The sequence below is a fragment of the Stigmatopora nigra genome, chromosome 20 (genome assembly GCF_051989575.1).
Source record: "Stigmatopora nigra isolate UIUO_SnigA chromosome 20, RoL_Snig_1.1, whole genome shotgun sequence".
Taxonomy (NCBI): domain Eukaryota; kingdom Metazoa; phylum Chordata; class Actinopteri; order Syngnathiformes; family Syngnathidae; genus Stigmatopora; species Stigmatopora nigra.
The window spans coordinates 8,972,528-8,989,940 of NC_135527.1; the positions used below are offsets into that span (position 1 = coordinate 8,972,528).

Consider the following 17,413-nt stretch of genomic DNA (forward strand, 5'->3'; position numbering starts at 1 on the left):
TGGTTAATGTGGCAGTAGGCCCACGTTTTTAAAACTTCTCGACTAATCAACCGAATCGAAGGACTCGGGTCGTATGTCTTTAATAACAAAAACAACTAATACCCGTTCTATATTTAATGTTAGTTATCATTAAATTTAAGAATTCTGTAACGCTCATTCGAAGGATGCTAAGTGTTAGCTTGCAATCACATTTTAGCCTGGCCCTCGAATCTACTGTTAGTTTTTTAAAGCACGGGCTTCTTTTTGATGCGTAATATACATATCAATATTTATTGCGAGTAAATGTGTTTAATCCTTTTATTCATCTATGATTCAAACAGCTCGACTTTTGAATTGTCCATTAGCTAGCCCGTCCTGTTCCCTCGTATTTCATGACATTGTGTTTTCAACTCCGCGTTTGGGCAACTAAAATCGTCATGAAACATTATAAGGACGACGTTATATGATGATAAACCGAGTGGCTTTTGTGACTTCGACGACAGATTAGCTTTAGCTTCAGTTACAACATGGCGGAGGGAAAATGGAGGCAAGCAGCGGGACAAACGTCGTCGTGAATAGCTATTTAGTCAGCTACGCACTTGAAAAGAAACTCGTTTAAATGACGTTGTTTCAAATGTAGCTTCAGACAATGTCGTGTCGACTGTCGTGACAAATTCCTCGAGGCTATATGTATGGAAGCGCTTGCGTTTTGTTGTAGACAGAAGCCATTTTGCATTCTAACTATTGTTATTACAGATTTCCTGTGGGACGACATGCTTGCCATCTTTCCAGTATATGCTGGTTTCGTTTCTAACCAAACTAGTGACTAAACAGAGTTCAGAAACCAGTTTATGCTACACGTTTATAGCAAGGTAAGTAGAAATACAGTAATACGCATAGATTACAGTATTTGATGCTCTAAACATTCAATGTTTATATGAATATCCTACAATGTGAAACAGGTTTAGTTTAAGTTATGGTTTTTGGGTTGTTAATCTAGGTTTAAGTGCTACATGGCCGTTCTATTGTTTGTATTTGACCTTTATGTATAAGGTAAGTGTATTAAATATGTTATGACACATGTTTCCTTCAAGTTCGGATATAGCAACCACTTCTTCCTCATTTTCTGCTCTAATAAAGAATCTTGGAAGCACAATCACTTGTTTGCTCTTTTCTTTTGGGGATGGTATGAAAATGAAGCCAAAATTTGCTACAATTTGCTTTTATTGTAGCTGGATCCAAGACAACAATATCAGAGACGTCCCCAGAACCAGTACCCACATCAGGATGAAGATGAAGGCCTTCCAGATTCAAGTCTATCAAAATCAATGAAGGAGTTGTTGTATTTAAGGTTTCAGAGGAAATTGTAGGTATCCTATATTCAGTGTAAGAGCAGAAAAAGAATATTGAGCCACTCTGAGACAATATTTATATCTTAATTTTCATTATAACATCATCTATTTCAATTTACTTTCATCATAATGCCCGTTATATCCTCTTTTATTTAAATAAAACATCCACAACTAAACCTCGACAATAGCAGCACTGTTATTTGTCAAACGACGCCCTCCTGTGGCACTTTTTCCACATCACCACGGGTTGCGCAATCCCCGTGATGTCACCGGACCTGGGCGGTGCTTAGTGCCCGAACATGCGCCCTCTGCTGTTGCATTTAGGTCACTGCACGACGCCAGGGATATTGCAAGTAAAATGCTCTTTCAGTCCGTCCCAAAGCAAAGGTGCGTTCAAGTACTTTGACGTTTCCATCACTGGCAGCGGAACGCCGCAACTCCAACATCTGCGTCAAACGGTACGTCACACGCCAACGCCGTGTGCGCGCAAGACGCCGATGACGCCGATTTCGAGTGCGTCATCATATCAGGCGATGCGAGTATCAATCTTTTGATTTACCCTAATGTGACTTCATTTAGTAACTGCACCGTGTTGTTGACGTTTTCCAACCTAAATAGCCGTAAGTCGTCATAACTCTTGTGGAAAGTGCGCGTGCGTACAACGAAGGGGGCGCTCTTGTCCCAGGATGAGCGTTTGGACAAACAGTCAATGGGAGTTAACCCAATAGAAGTCCAAATCCTTTGAATGGGTTAACTTTGCTGTCCCCCATCCCACTTCATATGTATATATAACCCAATATATTTATATTGATCATATGATTAAAATCAAATATGAATTAACAGATGACAACAAACAAAATGGTTCATTCCACTATTAACATATATTGGAAAGCACTTTGAGAAACATTTAATAATTTCATTAAATCCATCAAGTATGCTAATCTTATAAGATCACCCAAAAAATGCTACTATAAACAGTAAAAATGTAAACAATGACATCCCAATACATTTGTATTTTTGCATTTACATTTGACATGGCAAATGTAGTACCCGTTTTGACCCCACGTTGGCGCTATTCCAGTTCAAGTTGTTGACGTGCTAGCAAAAAAAACCCCAAAAAACACTCAAAAAAGCAGTCGGCAAACAGGAAAGACACGCAAGTGCTTCCTCCTGGAGCATAATTTGGCACTCCTCCCTTTGGAAAATGGCGATTCCCCCCTTCCCCGTCCCCCTCCCTGCCCGTTCCGGTCCTGTCCGGCCGTCCCTACCCGTCCCGCCTCTGTCTTCCACCATGCTGCCTGAAGATGAAAGTCTAATTAATTCGATTTAGGCAGTGGAAAAGAAAAAAAAAGGAAAAATCAACCCTGTTAGCGTCCCTCCTAGCGTCCCTCCTAGCGTCCTTCCGTCCGTCCCTGTCCAAAAAAGCTCCTTCCTCCACTCCAGGCTGTATCAAGCGCCCCCTCCCATTTTATTTTCCAGCTTGTATCCTTCCCAGTCTCCTTTGGCAACAGGCACCAACTGGGCTCCGTCTTTTCCCCGTCTTCTGCGTGGCTTTTGGCCGTGCACGTGCGTACGGACGTTTGTTTAACCGGTTTCAAATACCCGCGCCGCTTCTTTGACGTTGTCCTGACTTTCCCGCAGGTGTGGTGTCCAATCGTCCGTCCAGTGATGTCTTTAAAGGTAAGGACTTTTGGACTTTTCTACCCCGTGGTTCGTTGATTTTGGTGCAAAACTGAGTCGGTGTTCGTAAGGTGTTCAAAGTTTTAGGACCGCCCACTTGTGATGTGTATTAGATGTAGCACTGAGTTAAAATTTTGTTGAAACTACAGCCTGGTTAAGTTATTTTTGAAACTATAATGTAGAATGACAATATTCTGTAACGAACGGTAAATTGAGCCGATATTCTGACTCTTTTTTTCCGATTCTATCATGACTCATCTCGCAATGTGACAATTCCAGACATCATAAATCATAAATAACGCTACGTCATATGACATGATGAGGATTTGTACCCGTATTACGTATTGTACACAAAAGTTCCACGGTATATAACTTTAGGAATTGAATCTATAGCCATTTTCCCTTGTTTTTTTTGCTCCTATTCCCACTTTTTTGATAGTTTTCATACATTGTGGTCATCCAAAAGAAAGCTAACGGGAAATACGTCACGGCTAATAGCCTCCCCGTGTCCGTTTTGTTTTTGTAGCGCCACTTATCGGCAACCCGCGCTGTCAGACGGCTAAAATTGGGCCAGATGTGTTTACACGCTGTTCTATTTTTATGTTATCTCTCTTCAGCCTTCATTTTCTTTTTTCAACTCACTTCACTGGCCTTCACTCACGGAAAAAATAATAACTTTGCCCTTGCCAATGGCGTCACCTTTCCGTGGCGTTCGTTAACCATCATAGACGTCCAATAGCGTGGCTCCAATGACTTTTTCACCGGTACACATACATAGGATTGGATCATACGTGGATTGATGGACCTGAAAAATTGATTTTGACAGTTAAGTCCATTTTGTCTGAAGTAGGGGGTCAGAGAGTTTGGTCCAGACTCATGTAATGTCCACCAAAACCAAGGACTGGGACAAGAAATGAGTCTTTAAATGAGTTGATCAATATTAGACAATTGCTGTAGTAAAGTGTGTCACTAGGATTTGTACTTGATTGACTATTTTGAGATGGAGATGTGACATAATAGGCCATTTTAGATAGCGAGAAGTGGTGGACGCCATGGGTGTGGCCTGGTGTGTGTGTGGGAGGGGTTTACTTGTCAATGCGGAGATGATGGCCAGCACGGGTCGCGATTGGACACACTCGAGCTTTTGTCTTTGTCCGCGGCCAAATGTCTGGCGTTCTTTTTGCCAAAAAAGCTATTTGTTAGCGTCACGTGAAAATAGCGGTCAAGTGAAGGCATTGGTGGTGGTCTAGGTGGGGGTAAAAAAAATAAAAGTTTGTCCTCCAACTCCTGGGAGCCGCCAGAGAGGTCACAGGAACAACACCCAATCCCGGAGCGGTTCCCATGGCGACCGGTCTGGCGGCTCACAATGAGCTTGAGGGAGAGAGAAAGTGATGAAAGGGAACCAGAGGGAAAGGGCAGGAGGCGGGCGAGCGGGCGGGCGGGCGAGCCAGAGTAAGCGGCGTCAGGATTCAGTTGGCGGTTTCGAACGAGGGGGGGGCGGCATACGGATAGTGGGAAGTAGCATTACGGCACCAGAACATTCTTGCCAGCTTCTCGGATTTCAACTCGCGATATCACCATCCACGATTGGCGTGGCTGGCTATCGGAAATGTCCAAAAGCCCTGACGGATTGCCCACCACGGTCCGATTCCCGCACCAGTGTCCCCATTTGAAAGGGTGGTCCCACTGGTACGCGCCTTGTATAGGTTAAGTTTACCCACTGTTGTATCACATTTTCAAAGTGTTCATTTTTGAGTAAAAATGGTGGACTTTGGCCAGCTCGGCCAAAACTTTGGCAAAGTACAAATCCAGGAGATGTTTAGGAAGATGCTAGTATTTATCTTTCTGCTAGCTTTAGCCCTCCACACCTCCTCTATAGGGTTGTGTTTGAGGCTAGGCTTAGAAACAGACAGACCACGTGCCAGGGGACGCTGTGGTTAATGTTAGGGTTACAGACGGGCTTAGCCGTGGACTGACCACGTGCCCGTGACGCATTAGCAACAACGCCCCCGTTTCCAGTGGCGTCCCCTTGACTTGTCACATCTGCTCCCCCCACCGTAGAGGAAGGGGGTCGCTGAGTTTCGGGCCCGGGGTTTCGGCCACTCCGTTTCTGTTTGTTTTCAGCCATTTTGGGGGACCGGCCGTGCTGGTGACAAACTGCTTAAATGGCGTCCTCTCGCCTGGCTCGGGAATCGTCCCTCCCTCCCATACCGCCCTCCCTCCCTCCCTCACCCCTTCGTTGGGCTTTGTGTATATAAAGTAGCCTGTATGTGTGTGTGTGGAAGGATAAAAGGAACCGCACTTCCAAATAAAAAGAAAATTGGATTCAGCGAGGGGGGGGGGTCAGTCGGTTGGTCAGGGGATTCACTTGTGGGGGGGGGGGGGGGATTGGGAAAAAGTGGTGGTGTGTACGAGGTAAAACCTGGAGAGAGAGAGGGCAAGTTGGAGTGTGAGAATCACTCCTGCCCTCTGTCTTCGTACACCGCCTGTGCACACTCTCTCTCTCTTGCTCTCTCTCTCTCTTTTGCTCTCTCGCCTTCCCTCCCTTCCTCTCTCAGGAAGAGAGAGAGAGAGAGAGGAGCGCGAGGGAGTGAACACATCGCAGCAGAGATGCAGCAGGAGCCTTTCCGAGGTACGTTGTCGTCAACGCTAGCCGAAAAAAGCGGAAGAGCGCCGAGGTCGGTCGGCTCGAGTCGAGTCGAGTCGGCACACCCCCTTAACGCGCCTTCTCCGCGCTCCGGAGAGAGGCCATTTGTTTTTCGGGCTGCCACGCGTGTGTCGGGGCGTGAGCGCAAGCAGACTGGCGGGCGGGTAGGCGCGTTCCCGCGTCTTTGGGGACGGACACGGGTGCGCGTGCGCGGCGCCGGAGACGGCGGCAAGGCCTCCGTCCGCCTCTAGGTTTCTGTCGCACTTCTTTTTCCAAGGGGGAGTCAGACGGACAAACTTTTTGGGACGTGGGGACGCGGGGATGTGGTGGTTGGGGGGTCACGTTTTCTTGCGCCAAGCCTTGTTTTTCCGGCCCGCGTCGTCCATTTTAGCAGACGCTGGCTTTGTCGGGGAAAGGGGGGGGGGGGGCTTATTGATGCACTCTTTTATTTCCAAAACAGTCAGGCATCAGCTGCCAAGCGACCTGGCATTGGTTGGTTACCATGGACACCCACTAGTACTTAACGTATGGAAAGTATGAAACGTGGGAGGCTAGGGGTTTTGTTTGGGTGCTTGGGAAACTTTTTAGCAAATTCTAAACATTTCAGTAGTCTTATTAGGTGCTTTTGCGGGCTGTAAAAGTTTGGCGTATTCTCAAAGCAAAACTGGTTTCAATACTGTTCATTAGAAACCAGAACCATCTGTTTACATGTCTTAAAACTGTAAAGGGGTGACCTAGAAATGACCCAAGTCAACTAGAAGTGACTGGAATAAGAGAATGATGATGTTTTTGTTGTTATTATGAGTTGTAAATCACAATTTCAAGTCAATCCATGAAAGGAAGGAAGGTTTTTGTACGTTTCTGGTTGTTAAATTGAAATGAGTGTATTTTCTGGACTATGACTTGCATTTTTTGAGCTTGGGAAATGGTTAACCTGTATTTTTTTGGGCCACAACCATGTGTACTCCCAAAACTATGGTTGTTCTCTACCTGGCCATATACTCTAGTTTCATGTAGAGGATCAAGAATATACGCAAATTGCCTTCCAATATCCGTGGGCCTTTTCCCCGACCGGTAGACAGTCCGCCTTCGTCATCGCCATCGCACGTAGTTCATGTGCGTCACACGGAGATGAAAAATAGCCCGGCGAGGAGGGGGGGGGGAGTCAACGTCGCACGCATTTTCAGCCGTCAAATGAGACGCCGACATTTTTAGCCCCCGGGCGCTCGCCGGTAGGGATTTCCCGAGCGTCTGGGCGCTAAAAAACGTCAGGCTTCGTGCCACGTGTTGACGTCACGGTGGACCCCGGGCGGAGGGCGGCATGGGGGGGAAAAAAGTCCAGTACTTGGTTCCGAAGAGGTTCTTTTAACTGGCCTTCTTCTTCTTCCCTGTGCAAAAAAACAGGGCTGACCTAGTTTCTGCTTGTTCAGTGCTTGCCTGTGGAATTTTACAGCGGCCTGCCTTCCTGGCTGCCTCCCCTCGCCGCTTCAAAACGCAGGCAGCAAAGCATGACTGAGGATTTTTGTCTCCTCGCGTCATTTGCGCTCTTACGCAGGCAGGCAGGCAGGGTAGAGCCCCCCACCGCCACTACCCCACCACCACCACCACAACACCACCATCCCTCAGCCGTCGCCGCCGGGAGGAAAAATGACCGTCTCTGGCGAGGAATAACAAAGTCGGCGGCCGTGCGTACGTCAGAGGCGGTTTGGAGAAAAAAATGCAAATGAGTCTGTCGTCCATCTACCGCCGCCACTACCGCTGCTTCCGGTGGTACGGGAACAACAGGAAGGAATGGAGGGCGAATACTCGTGACTGAGTCTACTTCCATCAAAGGGGGGGGGGGGGTCTCAATGTCACTTTGGTCTCATGCTAGCTTTAGCTGGAGAATTTGCAATGGTGGTGTTTTAGGTAGGGAGGTCGGACGTTTGGTCCCCAGTCTTTTGGTCGCTGAGCAAATGGTGACAGAGAGTTTACAGTTGAAGCCAGTTCTCAAAATTATATTTGTGAAAGAGAGTTTAATATCTAAGAGAGAGAGTTTAATATCCAAGTACTCTTTAATATCCAAGTACTCTTTGATATCCAAGTACTCTTTAATATCCAAGTACTCTTTAATATCCAAGTACTCTTTAATATCCAAGTACTCTTTAATATCCAAGTACTCTTTAATATCCAAGTACTCTTTAATATCCAAGTACTGTTTAATATCTAAGTACTCTTTAATATCTAAGTACTCTTTAATATCTAAGTACTGTTTAATATCTAAGTACTCTTTAATATCTAAGTACTGTTTAATATCTAAGTACTCTTTGATATCTAAGTACTGTTTAATATCTAAGTACTCTTTAATATCTAAGTACTGTATCATATCTAAGTACTCTTTAATATCTAAGTATTGTTTAATATCTAAGTATTGTTTAATATCTAAGTACTCTTTAATATCTAAGTACTGTTTAATATCTAAGTACATTTGACCAGGGACCAAACGTCTGGTCACATTTAGCTAGAAACCCACATTTGTTTTTGTTTTGGACACAAAATGAGGGGTAGTCAGATTGGGTCTCCGGTTTGAAACTAATGGGGCTGCCCTTGAGGGCGCGAGACGACGTTTGTCCATTCCGGTCATCACGCATGGGACCTCTGACGCCGCTAACGAGTTGGTGCGGTGGCGTGGATCCTGTGCGGGGCAATTGGAAGCTCCTCCCTCCTAGCCAAACCTCCCTCCCTCCCTTGGCGTCTTCCCTCCCTACGAAATAGTTAAATTCCTGTCCTAACCCCTGCCAGGAATGTCCAACTAGGCTGAAGTGGAAAGAGAATGGGACTGTTTTCATTAGCCATTGGGCCATTCATCCCAATCCATACGGGACTTTCTAATTTGTCCACAGTCGTCATCTCTGACATACTTTACAGGATACATCCTAAATATCCTTTTATTTTTCTGTCTTTTTAGATTTGGGCGGCCGGTCATGGTGTCCGGGGTGAAGGTGTGGGACCCCTTTCACGCGGGCCTCATTCACCCTGGTCTGCGTGAGCCAGACCCGGTGGCTTGGAAGTCGGCGCCATCCCGCACCCAGGGCCCCGCCTGTCGGAGCCCGGCGTCTTCCTCCCCGGTGACTCCTCCCACATCAGAGGAGGGAGAAGAGGCGGAGCATCGGCCGGAGATGAAGGGGAAAAGGCAGAGTGGACGAGGAGAAGGCGGGACCACGGAGGAGAGGCCGGAATGTCTGGCGGAGGGAGCTAAAAATGCCAAAATCACCTTGAGCTTTCCATCCATCGCCGGGCCTCTCCCGCCCTCGCTGACGTCGTCCGGCTATTGTCGAAGCCCGGGGGCGGCGGCGTCGTCCTCTTCCCCGCACAGACGGCGCCCCCCTTCCAAGAGCTCAGACCAGGGGTCTCTATGGAAACTAGACTCCACCATGGACGTAAAGCACAGACCTTTCAAGCCCCCGAGACGTGAGGCTTCTCCGTCCTCGTCGCCCTCGGCTTCGTCACCCCCCGCCAACGTTCACCCGCTCATCCGCAAGGAGATCAAATCCCCGCCTCCTCTCAAGTGTTCCAAACTCTCCCCAGAGACACCATTTCTCAAGTCGGTTCCCGAGGCTTGGGACAAGATGGCCAACGGCACGCAGACGGCGCAGATTCTCTTCGGTCTGGGTGCCTCGGCCTATCAGAGAGGAGGGGGCGGGGACACGGCGACGGAGAGGAAGGAGAGAACCGCGGGACGTCCGGGCGGCAAGCTGGGGAGTCCGCCGCTTCCGCCCCCGCCCCCGCTCCACCTGCCGCCCTCGTCCGGGGGGCCAAGCGTGGCGCACTCCTCCCCTTACTCCCCCTCCGACAACCCAAAACCCGAACTGATTTGCGCGGTGTGCCACCGACTGTTCAGCTCGCCGTCCTCGCTGACTGTCCACATGCGCTTGCACCGCGGAAGCCGCGCCTTGGCCTGCCGTTCCTGCGGCAAAGTCTTCATCCACGGCAAAAGACTGCAATCGCACGAGGCCACCTGCGGGGCGCCCGTTCCGACCCCCGTACCGGTCCCGCCTCTGGCCGTGAGGCCCAAAGAGGAGCCGCTGGAGGAGGGCGAGCTGAGGCCGGAGGACATGGAAATGGAAGAGAGAGCAGGCGGTGGCGCTATCCGAGGGGACGATGACGCTGGAGCCTCGGAGCTCCTGGCCGGTGACGACAGCCATTTTGTGAAGGTGGTGGACGGCAACGTCATCTATTTCTGCTCGGTGTGCGAGCGCTCTTACATGACGCTGTCCAGCCTCAAGCGCCACTCCAACGTACACTCGTGGCGAAGGCGCTACCCGTGCCATTACTGCGACAAGGTCTTCGCCCTGGCCGAGTACCGCACCAAGCACGAAGTCTGGCATACGGGAGAGAGGCGTTATCAGTGCATTTTCTGCTGGGATGCCTTTGCCACTTACTACAACCTGAAAACTCACCAGAAGACCATCCACGGCATCAATCCCAGTCTCATCTCCAGTGAAAAGACGGCCAACGGAGGCTACAAGCAGAAGGCAAACGCCCTCAAGCTCTACCGCCTCCTTCCCATGCGCTCACAAAAGAGACCTTACAAGACTTACAGTGACAATTTACATAACGGCCTGTTGATGTCACCCTCCGAAGCCTCGTCCCTATCCCTACCCGGTCTGGGCTGCGCCCTGGGAGGCGGAGACCTGCACGGCTTCGTGGGCGGGGCTCACCCTCAGGGCGTCAAGCCCGATCCGGACGGCTCACCCGATAACGTCCTGCCGGTGGAAGAGGACGGCTCCGCCTCGCTGCACTTCCCCCAGATGGACCCTCAGAAACACGATCGAGACTCCCCGGAGCCCGAGTCGCTTCGCGGTGGATCGAAAATGTCCGCCAGCGGCAAAACCAAAATCCACAGAGCTTCGCGATGCGCAGAATCGACCGGGAACCCTTCGGTGATCACGTACGGACACCCCAAAGCCTCGGTCATCGTACACGGAACCGCTATGTCGTCGTCCGTCATCGTACACAGCAACCAGGTCTCCCCCGGTGGCGAATCGGACAAACTGACCGAAGACACGTACAGGGGCGGGGCAAAGTCAGTCAAGAGACAAAGAGGCGGGGCAGAGGGCCACAGAAAGAGGCCCCGAGAGAGCTTGGATCCAGAAACAGATGGGTCCTATTTGAAGTCCAGAAAGTCCCACCCGGCCAAGACCAAGCAGCCATCGCCCTCGGTGGGCTCCCCCGTTAAAGAGGCGGGGCCATTGTGCCAGATCACCGTGCGCATCGGGGAGGAAGCCATCGTCAAGCGCAGTATCTCCGAGACGGACCTGAGGAGGGACAAGAGCCGCTCTCCCCCCAAAAGCAAAAAGGGCGAGGCCTCTTCCGTCAAGGGCGCCCATCATCACAAACATCACGGTCAGCGCAAGTCCGGCCAGGAGCGGTCGCCCGGAGACGCCAAGGGGGAGGAGGCGGAGAGCACCGGCAACTCCTCTGACGAGCTGAGGGAGTACAACTTTCGGCATAAGGTGCGCCAGCAGGAGAGCGACCATGACGGGGAGGACAACCTGTGGAGACCTTACTACTCCTACAAGCCCAAGAAGAAGGCCCAGGCGCAGGTACAGAGGTTTAAAAGCTGGCAGCGTAAACTCAAATTGAAACGGGCTCTCCGGCTGAAGAGGAGAGCCGAGAAACTGAAAAAACGTGGGACTAAAGACAAGAAGAAGGAGGAAGAGGAGGAAGAGCCTGAAAAGCCACCGGAGACAGAAGACAAACCGGAAAATGTGCCTCCCGTCGAACCCTCTGACAACTCTCCGCCTTCCCCCAAACCCCCCGTTGCGGTCTCCGTGGCTTCTCCGGGACTCAAAAGGCAGACTTGGACCAACGGCGAGGCGGCAGAGTGCTCTACCTGCGGATGCTGGTTCTCCAGCTCCAACAAGCGAGACCAACACGAACTGGGTCATCTCCTGGAGTTTGTGTGCCTCTTCTGCCGGGCTACCTTCCCTTCCAGGGACAAGTTGGAAGACCACCAGAGGATGGAGCACCCCAAGCCTGCCGATGCGCCCACCCCGGCCTCTCCCAAAGCACCAATCCCCGATCAAGACCACGTTCTCAAACCCGAGGGTGGAGACAAGAAGGAGGATCAGGTGAAATTGAGCCGGAGAGCATTGTCCCGGCACACCTGCCCTCGTTGTCACAAGGTATGCAAGACATCCTCGGCGCTCAACCGTCACCTCCGTCGCCACCAGTTCGGCAGCTCTCCAGAAGGGGCCCAGGACCGGGACCTCATTCAAGCCCAAACCACAACCGGGTGCCAGGACTTGGTCCCCGAAAAGGGCCAAGGGGTCTCGGTCATCAGTTACTCCACTGCTGAGCCCCCAAAGTCGTCGCCGGGAGAACCCCCAACCAGTACCAGGCAGGCGAAATCTGGGGAAGACCCCCAAACACAGGAGCCCAGCCCAAAGATCAGCTGTAGCCCGATGAACCTGGCGCCGGGTAAAGCTCAGCACACCCCGGCTCCGCCCACAGGTCTCCAGAGCGTACTGGTCATGAACAAGCCGGAATGCTTGGACTATCGCACCGCCGGGAAACGTAACCTAGAGACGATGGCGAGCCCTTTGCACAGTGCGGCGGCCGCCAGCACCAGAATAACCACTGCCGCCCCACCCGTTTCCACGCCAACAGTCAACAGCTCAGACCAGGGAGGAGTGGCAACTCGAGACGGGGTCATCATGGACAGGGAGCAGCGAACTCACGCCGCCATGTTTGCACATACCAGTTACAAGGAGCCAAACCTGGTCCAAGATCTGAGAGTCAAGTCCTTATCCCGCAGTCCATCTCCCATCGAAGCGCAAGACTTGACCATGTCCTCCATCCTAGCTCGGGAACGGGAGATGGAGAGACAACGAGTCCAAAAACGAGAAGTGGAGAAACAGCGAGAGAGGGGGCGGGACAAAGACGGAGCAAAGAACATGGAGAAGGTCCAGCACCCAAGTGTAATGGAACACACCATTCCAGTGGGCCATATTCCTCTGCTGGTCCCCAAAGAAGAGCCCGTGAGTCCCGTGCCGTCCCCCCAACACATCCCCACTCCAAGTCCTCTGAACGGACCCCCGTCTCACAGACACACTCCAAAGTCTCCCTGCCGCCCTGGACACTTAGCTTCAGCCAAACAGCAGGTCCAAGAATTGGAGCGCCACCCCTTGCCCATGGACCGCCCCTCTGCCCACGCCCTCCTTCTCCCCCGGGCACCCAAAGCGCCACAGTCCGAGCGCCAGGACGCCTCCGGGGAGCCCCGACAGGTGGAAGCGGCGCCGGTATGCTACCCTGTCCAGGATTACCCTCTTCCCCTGGTGGCGCCGGACTCCTATCCGCCGGCTAAGAAGCAGGACGACAACCTCCTGGTGTCCGCCTACCCCACTGGAGCTCTTCCCTTCGGGCCTTTGGGAAAGATGATGATCCCCAACGGCGCCGACTTGGCCAAGCTGCCGTTCTACCCGGACCCCTACCAGCTCCTCTACGGCTCTCAGCTTCTAGCCTACCCTTACAACGTTGCCACTCTTCCCATGGCCCTCAACATGATGGCGCCCGGCACGGACAAAGTGGAGCCGTTGCCCTTCCTGCCGGCCATCTTTAACTACACCGCCGGCGCGGGGCCCTACGTGGGGGCGGCGCCTCACCCTCTGGTGGCCAACCCCAGCTTCTACGGTGGCGGCAAGAAGCAACGAGACGGCGGTGGCCACAAACAGTAGGACGCCCAGAGGATTGTATTCCAAGAGGATGAGAGCGGGTGGGTAAGGGGCGGCTACAGCGTTCCGGTGACGTTACAGCGCCCCCTTCCTCCTCCCATCTTTGTTCTCAGCTGTTATGTCGTAGTGTGTGGTAGATCTAGAACTTAATATCTCGAATATACGAATAAGAAACGCCGCGTACGGGGTGTGTCTTTCTCCGTAGCCCGTTGATGATACTACTACTCGTTTTTCAACGTTTCAGCGCTACTAGCTTGTCTTTAACAACAGATTTTTGAGACTCCACGTCAACAAATATTCTGGCTAAATGACAATTGGTTTTGGGCCAGGGACAGACGTCCCCCTTTTTCGGTCTCTACTGAAATTCCGCCACAGAGTTCTGCAAACTTTTCCCCTAAGGAGAGTTTGTCCGTAACACTGAGGTACCGCCACGGGGTCCGCCTACCGGCATTCCCCCCCTTTAGTGGGCGTGGCGTCACGGGAAAGCGTGGTCCGGAAGTGTCCGCAACGCCATAGGATGTGTATAGCGTAGTTTATACCTTAGGTGCACAAAAAAAGACAAATAGTCAAGTAGTGGTCACTTGTAGCTGCTTTGAATATGTAGCTGGTCACTGGGTTGAAAAATACGGGCCGCTAACTATTGCACTTCCCTACATCTCATTTCCTTTAAAAGAGAGGAAATCAAGATAGCCCCGCCCCCCAATCTTCTTAGAAAAGAAGGATATAAAAAATGATCTCATGGATTCAGGGTATTGAGTTATTATTATTCAAAAGAAGCAAAGATTTGAGTTCCAAAGTAATGCTTGGGCACCCCCGTGTTGTCATGTCCCAGGGTTAAGCCCCGCCTCTTTTTCCAGCACTCGCCAGAAGGGGTCAGGGGAGGGTCAAATGACAAAATATGAATGTAAATTTTGCTCACACGGTCAATGAAGTACAGATGGATGACTTTAACTTATGAGCTGCCATTGAAGTGGCTTGGATATTTTGAAGTCAAATCGGGATAAACAAATCGAGCAACTTCCAATCGTATCGAAAGGCCATTTTTAATTAAAAGGTGGCTATCAAAGACACCCACACAACCGCCATCATCCAATTCCGAGCTTCCCAGATGACATCCCTTGCTCAAAATGGCAACCGATGCCTTCGGGGGAGACACGGAGGAGACGGAACTTTCCGTAAGACACATTTTCCATTTCGTTGTAGTTTTATTTTTTTGTTTGTTGACACAAATAACCAATTACAGATGAGTATAAGAGTCTGGTATGCATATATACAGTAGTCCTAGCAACACATCAGTAAACTTGGGTTTGGCATCCACCAAAGCATGAGCGCCTCCACTGGCTTCCCTAACCGATTCTACGCTGGGCAAATCTTTCACCCCCTGCGCGCACACAGCTCTTTTCCCTAATTCTCTGTCCTCTCAGCGTTCCTATTTTTTTTGTTATTTCGGTTGCGGGTGTCGCCGGAGAAACCAAAAGTCACAAAATTAGCACATGAATCGGCGCAGGCAAAATACGGGCCACCTATTTTGGTTGTTTTTTTTTACAATTGCGTGCAAAAAAATAAGATAAAATCCAAAAAATAATAATAACAAGGCAAAATTCCAACCCATTCCTGTAGATGCATTTTTTTTGGACCATGATTTCTTATGTCACATGACCAAAAAGCATGCAAATTGAGTCGTTGTCGTAGTGACCGGACTGGAATCTGTCTACTGTACCTATTTTTTTTTTTGGTTGAAATGAATGTGCCTCTGCTTTGATATTTAAACAATTCTCTCTCTAGCTACGATGTGGATCTGCCAGATTTACCGTGTTAAGGTGCCTTGTTACGGCATAAGAAATTAGATTTGTAACGAAGGTTGTTTTTTTTTGTTATTTTTTGGTTCTTTTTTTTGGCTTAAAGCCGTTTGTAGACGTAGCGGCGGTGTGGCGAAACCGTTTTTGGGGGGGAATTGTGTATCTTGTGTAGGATCAAACTGTGCCATAGAGAGCCCTCCAAATATGTTGGTTATTTTTTTGAATGAAAAAAAAGATGTTTTTATGTTGCCTGAGGACTTTGTCTTTAGATTTGATACAAAGGCTGGTAGCCTCAGCTCTCCCAAAGTCGCTAGTTTCCTTTACCCATAACTCTTCAGCCCTTGCCCCGCCCCCCTTGTGTCTCTTTGCTGCGATCAAACAAAAATAAAGTATTAACCTGATGACCCAATGAAACAAAGTTCAGTTTTTTGGGAGGGAACTCTACCACAGATGGAAATATCTCCAAAGTTTTAGAACAGAATTGTTTTGATTGATTTATACCTTATTTTTCGGTGTATAAATCACTTTTCATTTGATATTTTGATAGGGTACCCAAAACAAACAATCAATTTTGGAGTATAGCCGAGCTTAGCGTGCTATTCAGTAGAAATTTTAATAGAAATTGCAGACCAGACCACTAGAACTAGTCAAAAAATAGCTCTAGATTGGATTGACCCATTTAGAGGCATAGGTAGGACTATCCAAATCTCATTTCTTCAAGTCTGAAGTAGTCATGGGTATTTTTTTCAAAGCCACACATGTAACGTGCCCAGATGGACTCTTCTGGTTCTTGGCCAGTCCGCCCTTTGGCACCATTCCTCTGTTGTTGTCCCAGCTTGTTTAACCTGTGAGTCACTGCCTCCAAATCAATATAACGCCCGGTTGCCCTCTGGACCAGCACACAGTCCAGGACTAGACTTTCCAACGAGACCTCTAGGAAAGAGGCAAAACTGGCACCATGATGGCGGGCGGAGCGCTGCTGCTAACTCTGAGCGTCGCAGCGCTAGCGTGGGGAATCCAAGCTAAGGTACAGTCAATCCACTTATCCTTTGTTTACAATGATACATGTACACGTTTGGCCTACAGCGAGAAATATCAGGTAACGGCGCCGTAGACCTGAGCCAGCACCGAGAACCCTGGAGTCCTCTGATCCACCTTGCGGTCAACCTCACTACGATAAGAGGGTGTGTGAAGGACCAGGTCCTGGTTTCCCAGGTTATGAGGACCGGTGGTTCAATGACAACCTCTTTTTCCGGTGTGTAGCATCAAGTCTACGTTTAAGCTAAGGACCTATGACCCAGAGGGGACCATCTTCTACGGGGACACCAAAAACGGCCGGGACTGGTTTGTCTTGGCCTTGAAAGACGGGGTCCCGATCATGCAGATCAGCCGCAGTGGCGTCCTGGTCTTTGTGGTGGGCGGGCCCAAACTCAATGACGGGCGCTGGCACACAGTGAGTTATCGGAATTCAAAGTGACCCTAGCTACCCGGGGCTAGTATCACCTGAATATAGTTTTGATGCCAAATGATGGTGCCGTAGTGACTCACTGGCGAATGCGTACTTGTTTCTCTCCGTCAAGCTGGAGCTGAGCAACCATGGCGATTCCGTGGTCCTGGATGTGGACGGCTCCCATGGACTCCTCCTGGGTCTGCAGTCCCATTTCATCGAGGAGGTGCTTTCAGGCTCTCTGCGATTGGCCATTGGTGGGATCCTAGTTCCCAAAGAGAGGCTGTTTGTTCAGGTAGGACAACAGGACAACCGTCTACAGACACCCCTGGACTAGGGTTTCCTGGAAATGACTTCATGGCCTCGCAGATAGAACCACAGCTGGATGCGTGTATACGCGATGGAAGCTGGCTGAACCTCAGCACCCCGTGGAAGACGGATGCAGACCAGCTAAGACCGTGTCGCCAGAATATCCGAGCCGGGAGTTTCTTTCCCGGTGAAGGAATGGCCGTGCTCAATTCTTCGGGTGGGACAGAGAATGTGACAAAAGACCATGTATTCTCTGAGGTAAAGACAATTCCTCTATGTCCTGTTAGCAGTTTTGCAGACAGATCAGGATGGTGGCGTCAACATCAGAGTGTTTGGAGATTTTGCCAAGATGGACGGAACCATTTTAAGCATCCGGAGTCCCGGGAAGGCCATGACTTTTGCCGTGGTTGCCGACAATAACACAAAAGTATGCCCATGTAGCACTGTGCAATGTGTATATGTCCAAAAAATGACTTTTTGGCTTG

The 17,413-nt window shown here is 50.1% G+C and overlaps 2 protein-coding genes across 4 annotated transcripts in view; both read left to right on the forward strand.

The window, feature by feature from the left end:
• The first annotated feature begins 1,633 nt into the window (after positions 1-1,633).
• Positions 1,634-15,573, forward strand: zbtb4 (zinc finger and BTB domain containing 4). 2 transcript variants are annotated; one of them, XM_077742265.1, is made up of 3 exons: positions 1,634-1,789; positions 2,973-3,011; positions 8,606-15,573. In XM_077742265.1, the coding sequence occupies exon 3, from the start codon at positions 8,622-8,624 to the stop codon at positions 13,374-13,376; it is 4,755 nt and encodes a 1,584-aa protein (XP_077598391.1). In that variant the 5' UTR covers positions 1,634-1,789; positions 2,973-3,011; positions 8,606-8,621; the 3' UTR covers positions 13,377-15,573. The 2 variants fall into 2 exon arrangements, with proteins under 2 accessions (XP_077598391.1, XP_077598392.1); XM_077742266.1 differs by lacking the exons at positions 1,634-1,789; positions 2,973-3,011 and adding an exon at positions 5,483-5,643.
• Positions 15,574-16,042: 469 nt separating this feature from the next.
• The window catches only part of shbg (sex hormone-binding globulin), a 2,129-nt gene continuing 758 nt past the window's right edge, over positions 16,043-17,413 (forward strand). The window contains exons 1-6 of one of the 2 annotated variants that reach the window (XM_077742267.1): positions 16,043-16,199; positions 16,259-16,356; positions 16,436-16,625; positions 16,753-16,914; positions 16,989-17,145; positions 17,216-17,355. In XM_077742267.1, the coding sequence (XP_077598393.1) occupies positions 16,131-16,199; positions 16,259-16,356; positions 16,436-16,625; positions 16,753-16,914; positions 16,989-17,145; positions 17,216-17,355 (816 nt within the window). In that variant the 5' untranslated portion in view covers positions 16,043-16,130. The remainder of the gene's footprint in view (positions 16,200-16,258; positions 16,357-16,435; positions 16,626-16,752; positions 16,915-16,988; positions 17,146-17,215; positions 17,356-17,413) is intronic. The other variant, XM_077742268.1, reaches the window with a different exon arrangement.